The sequence below is a fragment of the Uloborus diversus genome, chromosome 2 (genome assembly GCF_026930045.1).
Source record: "Uloborus diversus isolate 005 chromosome 2, Udiv.v.3.1, whole genome shotgun sequence".
In the NCBI taxonomy this organism is placed as follows: domain Eukaryota; kingdom Metazoa; phylum Arthropoda; class Arachnida; order Araneae; family Uloboridae; genus Uloborus; species Uloborus diversus.
Window position 1 is genome coordinate 152,936,032 of NC_072732.1, and position 12,526 is coordinate 152,948,557.

Sequence of the window (12,526 nt, forward strand, 5' to 3'; positions counted from 1 at the left end):
GCATGAGCAAAACAGTGTTTTGTGTTTGAGAAGTGGTTTTCAAAATAATGGCTTCTAGTAATATATGGATGCCTCAATTGCCAAATCGATTGACTTTTTTTTAAACCCTCATTTCTGCTTTAATAGTGCTTTATCAATGCTTAGCATGTGAATTTATATTAAAGTTTTGGTTCAGTGCTGTCCATTTCTGTCCATGTGATGGCAGAAAATGTAACACGAGGGCCTATTTACTCCTATGGATAACACCATCTGCTTCATAACTTTTTTCACTTTTTGTTTTATGGAGTAAGTTGATTTGGCAAAAGCGGCATCCATATTCTATATCATATACATCTGTCCTCTTTGGCGCTCCGGGCTTGAATTGAGTTGAGTCTAGGACTAGCTAAAGAGTCTAACGATTAGCTAAAATAGAAACCCTTACTTCGGCTTACCCCCAGTTTCGTCGACATTAAAAATTTCCTCCCCACTTCAATATATCAAAATTCATGATTGAAACTGAAAAAGGGGGGAGGGGAAGGAAATTTCGTTTCGGTAGAATTGGGGGACGTCCTTATATCTGCTCTTCTAATTAATTGAGAAAACAGGAACAAGCTTTATTTGATGTCGAAAAAAAAAATCTTTCGAACGGCATAGAATGTTAAGGGATGTAGGAAATCTTTCTTCCCTTAACTAGGCAATTTACGTGAAATTTTAGCTTAGAAAAGTAATTACAAAAAAAAAAAAAAATTGAAATTTAAAACAAAAAAACCCCAGGGGCAAATTCCCGGAGTTCGAAGTAATTTTGTACAAAATTTCGGGGCTTTAGGTGCTATGATGTCTTCTGGATGCAGGTCCTACACAGACAGAATTTGACAATTTTTTTGACGTGACTTTTTTTAATATATAGAGAAAAAAGTGAAAACAATATCTACTCGTAGGAAATTAAATCTTAATATATAAAAATCAATGTCCTGAGATAACATATATATATATATATATATATATATATATATATATATATATATATATATATATATATATATATATATATATATATATATATATATATATATATATAACGCACAGCCGAAACCGCTGAAGCTTCAGACTTGAAATTTGGCAGGCATGTCCGCATGATTACAAAAGTAACCACTAAGAAAGGAATTTTCGAAATCTCAATTAGTTCGGGAGAAATTAATTAAAACCCCTTAATTTCTGCGAAAACCTGCCATTGAAATTCAAATCCCTTATTTTCGAATGCTTTCCTCCATTCAAATCATTATTCAGTACTTCATCTCAACTTTTGGTCGATAACGAACTATAAATTTGATATTGTTTTTGTTTCTCACGTGATTCTTCGAGGCTTTTCTCAAGTCAAATCATAATGTTTCTGTCTTTTGCTTTTATTTTTTCAAAACTAGAAACGAAGTTTTTAAGAACATCATCACAGACGGACTTTCCTTTTGAATTTAGAAGAGTGCAGTTTCCTGTTAAAGTTTGCTTTGCAATAACCATTAATAAGTCACAAGGACAGACATTAAAAGTAGCAGGGATCGATTTAAGAGAAGACTTTTTTTTACACGACAATGTTATGTAGCTTGCTCCAAAGCCAGTTCATCAAGCAGTTTAATAATTTTAGCCCCAGAAAAAAAACTAAAAATGTTGTATACAAAGAAGTTCTAGCTTAAACATAGGTATAACAATAAAATGTGGATGACCTGTGTTTGCAAAGATAATCAATACTTTAAAAGGATCGTTAATAACAGTTAAAGATCGATTAAGGACAAGGGCATATATATATAAGGAGTCCAGGGGTCTCGGAATCTTCCCAAAATTTGAAAAAGTTATAGATAATAAGTAATTATTATAGGAGATTTTCGAAACTAGATGCACCAAGCACTGTTAACCCCTGCTAATTCCATTACCCGAGCAATGCCGGGTACGGGAATGCTAGTCCTGAATAAAAGAGATATTTTTGGGGAGATTTTGTTCCTCGTGGATAGTCGGGGTGTGACTCAGTATCAGGAAAACTGGAGGAATATTGGAGATTAAAGATGAATATGTTGTTTTTGAAAATCTTAAGGCTTTGTCCAAGTCCACTACCTTGCATTTTCAATGGGGTACCGTCCCATGTTAACTTAAAGCATAATGACTTTGCCGATGGACTGGCTAATGAGGGATCATCGATCATCCCTGTCGCAATGTCTTGCTGAACCTTTGCCATTCTGTGAAATTTTCTCCAGAAGTAGGGCATTTATTAATTGTTATTAATTATTTTGCCACTTACATCAATTTGCTTCTCATTGCGTCAATTAGCGATTTCTTCTTCAATGTTAGCTTTCAAGACTTCCAAGTTTCTTGATTTGTTGTGGTAAGCCCAGGGGTGGAAAATCTGCGCCAATTTTCAATTTCTAATACCACCTGATACAAAACGGCCAAAATCGCGATTTTTGCGCTAAACAGCGCAAAAAATGAGATTTTTTTTCCAAAAACATTTACTAGAAGAAAAAAAAGCAGATGCATTCATTTGTCGTCCTGGAAACAACCGCCATCTCATCCTAGGTATCGTACCTCTGACCATGGTGGTGCTGCTGGCTTTAGAAGGGACAGCTTTGCCTCAGTTGCCTTCTGGTCATCTTATAGGTCTCTAAAATTCTACCATGGTATTTAGGTTTTATTTTTTTCAAGGTATACCAAGTGGAATGAAAGCGAGACCACGACGGAGCAGTTGCTCTGTTGTGTTGCGCTGTTGTACGCGGACATACTGGATAGATCTGGTCTGGTGTTGGAGAGATTGAGGATAAATGGACTCATGGACCTGATCTAATTTCAGATCAATGAGGATTAACAAGAAGAAGGAAATTAAATTATATAGGTAACATCAACAGAAAAAAAAAATCCATGATTCAGTTTCCTGTTCAGACAAAAAGAAAACAAGATATTGATTGACTGGAGACTGCACTACAATTTTAACTTGCTGATTGACAGTTAAACGAATGATTAAAGCATAATCAAACGTAATTTCAAGTAACAATGCTCTTCCCTGTAAAAACAATTTCAATTTTCCTTAATTCATTCATGATATGTCAAGTTGTCACGCAGTATTTAAGAGCTTTCATAACTGAACATTATTTCTATGTTCAGTGCCGAGATTGGTGTTCGAGTTAGCTTTGTTAGGGTATTCTGCTTCAAAATGTCTTCAGAGAAGGCCCTTATTTAGACGAATTGAGGACTCACTAAGATTGTCAGTTTAATAGGTTTTAGCGCTATTCAAACAGTATAGCTATTTCCGTTTATTAGTATTATTATTGCAATGTGCAACCTAGTTTCAAAGTTTTTTCGATAATTTATTTTGTTCGGTGTTGAGTACAGATGGAAAAGAGAAGCAGGCCAACCGGATAGGACATTCCTTGTGACTGTATATACAGTCTCAGTCTCGGGCATAGAAACGTAGCTGTAGTTTAAAAGGAATTCTAGTTACTTAAGATTTACCCCCCAGTTTCAGTGACATTTAAAGTTTTCTCTCCCCCCCTTTAAATATACGATGGGGGGGGGGGGGAGATTTCGTGTCGACGAAATTGGGAGGACACCACTTAAAATAAAGGCCTTCTGGTTCATAAACTTGAATCAATACCTTCATGCTTGAAAAGTAAAAAAAGAAATAACATTAAATCGCACAAATTGAAGATTACGAAAGACACGTTTTTCGGAATTTGACTTTTGTCGGATGTCTTTTCATTCATAAGCTCACTTATTTTGCATTTCGTGTAATCCTTGTCATAGATTTGAAACACGTGTCTTAAATTCAACGTTGTTGTTATTTTTTTTAAACTTTTGGTTCATATTCTTCTTTTGCGTGGTGTGATAACTACTGCAATTTATTAACAGTTTAAGATACTTTAGAACTGTGTCTGTTTAAGTATGGCTGCAAATTTTTTATCGATTTTCAAACGTTCAAAACAGTCACCAAAGAACCATTTGCTGAAGCTCTGGAAAGAGTTTTGATGTTTTGCTAAGTTCATAGGGATTATGTTAAGTTTTTTTTTCCCAATAAGTTGTTTAAGGAGTTCTGGAACTAAAGTGCACTGCGTTGCGTTTTCTAGTTTGATGATGCAAATACTGACTGAATGCACAATTTATTCCTTAGAGTTAACTGTACTTTTTTTCTTTTACAAAGTTAAATTGCATGAACCGTTTTAGTTAACTTGTGATGCTATTCCACTCCAGTAAAATATCTCTATTTCAAAGAAAAGCCAACACTTGACATGTTATGGCGCAGACAGCTGATAATGTGTTGCATTTGGAAACGAGGTAAATGAACCATTTAATTATTTTCAGTAATGATTTTCCAATTGAAAATTATTCCCTGACCTAAGTTCCAACGCTTTGTATCCATGATGCAGATAGCTGAAAGCAGGCCCAGATCTTTAGATTTTGGGTCTCCCCACCTCCCTGCAAAAATTCAGCAGGCCTCCTGTCGATTGGATTTTTATGCCACTAAGGGCCGCGAGCTCCTTAGTTCCCGTGTCTGGTTGAGAGTGTATTCTCGTATTTGAAAATGAAAATTTCTCCTCGCTCCAGAGGGGTGTTAGTAACCAAAGTCAAGTTCCTCCCCCCCCCCTCCAAGTGACCAAAGGTAGACTAAATATGCGTTTTGGGGATTTTTATGCTGAAAAAAAGCTTTAGACCTCCTATTTATGCCCTTATGATTCCCCCCGTCCAGACATTGGAAGTCGTTATAGTAAAGCACAATGGGCCATATCGATGGTGTGGCAACGTTTCATTTAATTTATTGCTTGCGTGAATTTTTATGGAGGTTAAATGCGTTGTAGCGAAAGAAATAATTTATTCAAAAGCCATTGGATTGGTTTTTATTTACATTCTGAATATGCATAGGTTTTATACAGACAGACGAAAAGAAGAGTTGTTTTTTTTTCTATTTTCAGATGCAAAACCAAGACGCTTAAACTGAATCTAAAGAAAATGAGATTTAAAAAAAAAAAGGAATTTCGTGCCAAATGAATGATTTATCTTCGTTCAGGGACGTATTGAGAATCATAGCAACGTCTGCTACAAGTCCCTCAGTTACGTCACATGAATAGAGTCCATGACTGATGTGTATCGTTTCTCTTGCAGTGGTGCACGCCACAAGAAATGCTGGAAGAACATTCCACGAACGCAGTTTTCTTGGCGCCTCCTCAGGTATACGAACTCTCCCGTCTCATCCACTTCAGTTCCTTTCTAGAGCTGAGGAGCTTCGCCGTCAGCAGGTCCACAAAAGGGGTCGAGAGGTGGCTCCCAGTCATCATCACCTGCAAAGATGGTGCCATCTCACTTCTGCCAGGTAAGATCACTCTCAATTGACTTTCGAAGCACAGTATTGCATGATTTTTCTAACTAGCACAACTTTACATCAAGTAAAGCCATAGATCGTAGCAACATATCCACCATCTTGGGGCTAAATACCGCTTTCTTCGTATGTCTACTGTCATGAAGTACCTTGTTTTGCATCTTGATTGTGGATTAACATGGAGTCGATAAGAAACCACAATCAAGAAACAAAACACGCTACTTCAACATAGCAGACGTAAGAAGAAGGCATCGTTTAGTCCCAAGATGGCGCACGTGTCGCTACTTCATTCTACGATTCAGGTCTTATGCATCAAGTAGAATGTCTGTTAGGGTCCTTCTAATAACGCTTACTTTCCGGTTCTTAGTATCGAAATAGGGAGGAAGATCATATGCCCTCGATTTGCGTATGCAGTCCCTAGAATTGTATTTCTTGACGCCATGTCCTCAAAAATAGTATTTGTATTCAGGAACGCAGAAAGTCCACTAATTTAAACATTTTCTTTTCTTGTCTCCAGTTTAAAAATCTGCTACTGCATTTGCAATTTGGATTGGTCCCCCACTCTGGATTATACTTAGTTCAGTTCTACTAATAGTTGTTATAAGGGTTGCCCAAATGAAAAGTGGACAAGTGCAATAACATCAGAATGAATGACTCAACTAGAGCTTCACTGTACAAGTATATAAAGGGTGGTATGAGGTATGCATCTCAAATGCTGTTCAGCGGTTAAACCTGTTTGCAGTAGATGAAATTGTACAAAAGGAAAGTCGTGCTAACCATGGATGCGTCCAGATCGGAAAGCGCGGTAGTACGGTTAAGGGCGGCAAATGACATTAGATCTGTCGAGACCGGGCCAAGCAAACATCGCGATCACCAATGATTCCATTGCCTTTGTTAATGAAATGATCCGAGCTAATCGAAAGATTAAGAGACCCGTGAAATCAATGACGAACTCAACCTGAGTAAAGGAACGGTTCACACAATCATCCCAGGAAACCCAGACGACACTAAACAAATTTTCCGTTGGGAAGTTTTGGAACACCCTCGCATAGTCCGAACTTGTCAACATGTGACTTCCACATCTGGGAAACGTTTCCATTCGGGCGATGAAGTGAGGGAAGACGTGCAGGACTTCCTCAGGAATCAGCCCCGATCTTTCTATAGCGAAGGCATCGACCAATTGCAGCAACGCTGGGACCTGTGCTTCAACTTCCATGACGATTTCTTTGGATTTATATTAAAAGTATTACATTTATTCAACCTGTCCACTTTCCATTTGGGCAACCCTTACATCATGTACAGTGGCTCCCAAAAGTCTTCGTACACCTACGACTTTCAATGAATAAGGCCCCTATCTATTGGTTAGAATTAATATTTTGGACTGAGTATTTAATTACAAAATCTATGATCTATTTTTAACAAAACTAAGTGAAAATTTTTAAAAATTTAAGGAAACCTAATTTTTAAAAAATCAATAATCAAAAAGTACAAGAAATTTTATGTCACAAAAGTCTTCGTACACTTTGAAAAAATGTCTACAAATTGGTAAATAATGTATTTTTTTAATTAAATTAATATTTAGTAGGATATCCTTTAACATTCACAACAGCTTTTAATCTTCCAGGAATAGATTTCACTAGTTTTTTTTGTTATTTCTGAGTCAATGTTCATCCACTCATCCATCATAACCGTTTTTAGTTCACTTTTCGTTCTGATGTCATGTTTTCGTACTCTAACCTCTAGTTCCCTCCAAATATGTTCTATAGGGTTCAAATCTGGTGATTGGGGAGGTGTCTTCAAAACTTGTGGGCAATTATAGAGACACCAGGAGCGAACGTTGTAGGCCGTGTGCTTAGGATCGTTGTCTTGGTAGAAAACAAAGTTGTTTCCAGTACCCAAATTTTGAGCTGAAAATTTTAAATTATCTTTTAAAATATTTAAATAACCTTGATGAAACATGATTCCATCAATAAATACCAAATTTCCAAGTCCTGATGATGACATGCACCCCCACACTAAAACACCTCCACCACCATGCTTAACTGTTCCAACTAGGTTCTTGGAATTAAGTTCCTCATTTTTTCTTCTCCATACAATTATACGCCCATCTGAACCAAAAATGTTAAACTTGCTTTCATCTGCAAATAATACATTTCTCCAATAAATTTCGGGTTTATTTCTCATTAATTTTGCAAAGGAAAGCCTAAGCTTTCTGTTTTTCACACTAACAAAAAATTTCTTGCGGGCAAAGCGCCCGTTTAAACCAGCTGCTCTGAGAACTCGGCTAACAGTTTCAGGTGAAATTGCAATCGAATATCTTTCACTAAATTCTGCAGAAACTTTTACAGCACTCAAACGTGGGTTTTTCACAAATTTTCTAATAATAAACCTCTGATCACGTTTAGTTAGCTTCGCTGGTCGACCTTTTCTTACCTGCTTTCAATCCGTTTTTCTTCTTTAAAGCGTTTTATCACATACTGAACTGTAGAAGGGGATATATTAACTAATTTGGAGATTTTTCGAATTGATTTACCACGAAAATAATGAAAAATAATCAACTTTCGAATGCAGTTAGTTGTTTCTTTACGAATGCAAGCCATTTTTAATAATACGTAGAATATTTCGGAATAAACGAGCAAAAAAGTAATGCCAAACGACTTTTTAAGTATCACCACAATGAAAAAATAAAATAAAAAACGCCAGACAATCATTTTAATCATGAATTTATTCGAAAAACTTCAGTGTACGATGACTTTTGTGGCGTGTTATTTCTAAGTCTCTTCGTTTTTTGACAAATTTCAAAAATAAAATCAGGAAACATTAAAAAAAAAAAAACTACTTTGTTTTATTGAGAATGGCATAGGAATGATGTGAAAAAAAATTGGACTTCATATTCGAATTCAGTTTCTCGTTATTTTAGTTTTACTACAAAATTTCAAGGTGTACGAAGACTTTTGGGAGCCACTGTACGTCGAAATGATTCTAATTTGGGAGTAGAGGCAAAGAAAGCGACTGTTCTTCAAGGTCCCTGGAAGTGTTTTTAGTGGCGGAAAAATAGCTGATCGAAGTGTATGGAAGCGCAAGGTGCTTACTTTGAAGGAGACAGTCACATAAGCAGCATTTGCTTTCAGACAAATTCTCATGCACAAAAACTGTTCTACTTTAAAAAATTTATTGATTTTAATTACTTTGTCATAGGTCTTTCTTGATGATTGTCCCGCTTCGAGTGTTACTCTTCAAACAATCCTATCCAAAATACATCAATTTAAGCGTCGTGAAGGTTGAAATGGTTTCAAACAGCTACCGAAAAAATACAGAATGCGTTAAAAGTTCGTGCACAAATTCATAATAGAAGTACTCGGAGAAAAGTTGAGTTTGCGCAAATATGATCAATTCTCAGGACATTTGATTTTTTATAGACATTTTTAACTGTAAAAATATGTAGTATTAATATTTCTGAAATATTTTTTTCCTTCAGAAAGTCAAAAGATGGCGCTCATGCGTCACATCAAGACGTTTTGTGCAAATCAGGCCAGTACAGAACGCGTAGTTATAAGTGGAATCGTCTTTCGATATAAGTTACCGTTAGCTAAACGAACGTTGGTGGTTAAACTTTTGTACAAAGTATTTACACTTTTTTTTTTCTAAGTATACTTCTTTTATTAACTTGTGACGCACCCAGGGCCTGATAACTGAAAAAGGCTGACGAGGTCTTGGCCTAGGGCCCCCGCTATTTAGGGTCCCAAATGGCGAAAATTGTTTTAGTGGGTGGCTAAAACTTTCATCCAATAGCTAAAATTGTAAAGTTTGAATACAGGGGGCTCTAAAAAATTATTTGGCTTTGGGCCCCCGGATATCTTTATCGTGTCCTGGACGCACTCTGTACAAAAATGTCTTGAAATGGACGCTTTGACTCTTCGCGTAAAATCATCATCTTCATGTTCAACCATTTACTCGGTCTGAAATAAAAGGCAGGGCCGTATACAAGGGGAGGGGGTTCTTAGGTTCAACCCCCCCCCCCCCCCCCGAAAAGTACGGTTTGACATTAGCACAAATAACGCAAAGCTTCACATGAAAGTTTTCAAACCCTCCCCGAAATTATTTTCTGGTTATATATATACGGCCCTGATAAAAGGTTTAACTTTTACACTTTAAATCAACTTCTTAACAAAATCGTAATTTTAATGATTCATTTTTTTTTTCAATCGCATTCGCAGCTCACCCTATTTTTCTGAAGTTTCATCACACAGAAGAAATTAGTTATCTTTAAGAAGACGAACCTTGTTTCGTCTGACACAGGACAGCATAAACATTCTTCACATTTTTATCACTAAAACTGAACTTTTACCATGCTCATTACAAGTACCATTTCCCTGATGCAAAAGCCTATCTTCATTGACCTGAAAGAGCTTATTCTTTCACGCTTTGTGCAGTTCCAAAAAGGGAAAAAATATTCATAAAATCGGATTTTTGGCAATTTCGGAAACGACAGGGCGCATCATTTCCTACAAGACAAGATTAATTTCATGCGTCTGCAACTGAACCGATTTCATTAAATTGACTACAAAATATTTACAAATGTATCTTCCTGGTTGAGTAACCTTGACCTTTAACGGTGTGCTTCGCACCGTGACCCGAGTCAACAAGCACTTGTCAGAAGACTTCATTTATGCCACCTTGCGCCTCACTCACAGCGGTTGATTGCTTTCGTAAACAAGGTAGGGGAGGGTTGAGTGCCAGCTAATGAATAATGCAAATTGTTCTGTAACATTTCCTGCACATCTCTTCACGTATATGAATAATATAATGAAGACGATGTTTTTTGACATCGACAAGTTTTTTAATTATGAAGTCATAAATGAGTGACAAAGTTGAAGACGAATGCATTTGAATGTATAAAGAAGAGAACTTGTCTCTCAAAAATCTAAGTTCACTCTAAAGCCCTGAATCGTAAGATAAGTAGCGATATGTCTGCCATCTTGGGCTAAAACGACGCTTTCTTTCTATGTCTGCTACGGTGAGGTAGCGTGTTTTGCATCTTAATTGTGGTTTCTTATTAACTCCATGTTTATCCACAATTAAGAAGCAAAACACGTTACTTTATTATAGCAAACATAGGAGGAAGAAAGCGGCATTTAGCCCCAAAATGGCGGACGTGTCGCTTCGCTATACTTAAGCTTCGATCAGGAGCTTTAGTTTACTCCTTATGCTGTTGTAGATTTCAGCAAAACTGTCTATATGCTGCAACTAATTAATCAAAACTGTCATCCTAATGCAAATTTTATTACAATTCAATTTCAACGGTAAATGAAGATAACAATAGAATTGCTGATACGAGCAAGATCTACAAGAAAAAATTTTCAACTTAAAAAAAACATTAAAAAGCTTATAGATTCGAAACATTCCATAAAACATTCGTCGAATGTTTTTGCGCTACGTGTGCTTTTTTAACACTAAAAAGGGGTCCTTGTATAAAATACGACCAGTCAAGGCAAATTATTTGGCTTTGGTGTAAAAATGGCTAGCTGTGAGGACCACAATTTTACACGTAAGAAAGGGGAAAGTTTTGTAATATTAACAGATGGCGTTCCATTTTTTTTCAAGCAAAGAAAAAGCTTTCATGTGAATTGAATTTTGGTCTATAAAAGTTCAAAAGGTCATGTAAATCTATAAAACACTTTAAATTTATACATATGACACTAAAAATATCCCAGCATTTAGCTCGCTTCTTTAAATTCAGAGGGAGAAAGCTTATACAGGGAAGTGCTTTGGCTATAAGTAATGACCTTAGACATTTAACCTGCAACTCATTATATGACGGATTAAAGTCCTGAAGGCTTTCCATTGATCCATATACCTCTTCATAATGTGAGGACACAGGTGTAGAACTTCCTCGTCAAAGCTGTTCCATTTTCCATAAGATAATAATGCATCTGAGTAAAAGAAATTGTAACAAAGTACTTGAGATGCAACTAGGACTTCAAATATCGACCTACGAAATATTTCCTATTGTTTTACTATTTTATAATTAAGCCTTGAACAAGTTTGATCACATCGGAGTTGCCACTTTTAAATGGAATGCATATTCGCATTCCTTTTTCTTAACTTTGTTACTGTGCTCTGTTGTTCGCTACGAGCTCAGTTACCTGCACTCTCGGTCGGTCCGATTCAAGAACTCTCAATTTTAAGCTATCTTTTTTAGGGGATTTTTAACACAAACTTAATCTTAATTTCTTTCTTACACCCCCCCCCCCCCCCGAAAAAAGAAAAACCATTTTCATTTAGATCCCATCATGTAAGAATCAAAACTTAAGTCCTCTTGTGAAACTTATTTCCTTAGGCAGGGGTACATACCCCTTAAAAGCAAGGGGCAACCGCATTCTAAAAGTTTCAATGCCACAGTCTGCGCCATGACACCCAGTAGGTAGGCACCCCTGCCTTAGGGAAATACCAAATTTTGTTCTTAAATTTGCCATAGCTCCTTCATGGAATTTATCAAAATCTGAATTTTCATATTACTTGCTCAAGAACTAAGCTAACATCAACATTTTCGTAAAGAACAGTTCAACTGAATCATTCAGTTGAACTGTTCTTTTCCAAAATGGTAATATTAGCTTAGCTCTTACTGAATCCGAAAACTTAGTGGGTTGCATGAAACCCATGTGTTGCAAGTTGAGCATTGCTGTTTAAAAGTACATAAGCTATGCCCATTTTATTTCACCAAAGTAAATTGAATTTTTAAAAAAAGTATGTATTTCAACTGGAGTAGTTAATTAGCTGTTTCTCTGTTATGAATCAAATGTTAGTCTGTTAAGCATGAAAATTGCACGCTTTATATAATTTATGGCTCTAAACAAATTTTATAAGTCTCTTTTGTATTAAATATACTGTTCTCATAAAGAATTATCAGTTATTTTGTACATAATAGGCATAAAGTTCTGAAAACAATGGTAATATGCATTTGTATGCTACAGAGAGCTTTTGCTATAATCATATTAAATGTTTTGCCAAAAGAAATTACCTTTACCACATTTCTCTCATCATATGCCATCTATAATTACAATGAATATTTAGTTTTTTTTTTAATTAAGGCCAATTTCCCTAACGCTATTGCAAGTCTGTTACTATGGAATTGCTCTTGCACATAGGGGTTTCAAAAAGTAAGGTAAAGCTTGATCACAATGAGATTGCGGCTGA

At 36.1% G+C, this 12,526-nt stretch overlaps 1 protein-coding gene across 2 annotated transcripts in view; it reads left to right on the forward strand.

Annotated features, from left to right (window-relative positions):
• LOC129216090 (acyl-coenzyme A diphosphatase NUDT19-like) overlaps positions 1-12,526 on the forward strand; it is a 120,583-nt gene that overhangs the window by 99,246 nt on the left and 8,811 nt on the right. For both annotated transcript variants that reach the window (XM_054850238.1, XM_054850239.1), the window contains exon 3: positions 5,116-5,323. In XM_054850238.1, the coding sequence (XP_054706213.1) occupies positions 5,116-5,323 (208 nt within the window). The remainder of the gene's footprint in view (positions 1-5,115; positions 5,324-12,526) is intronic.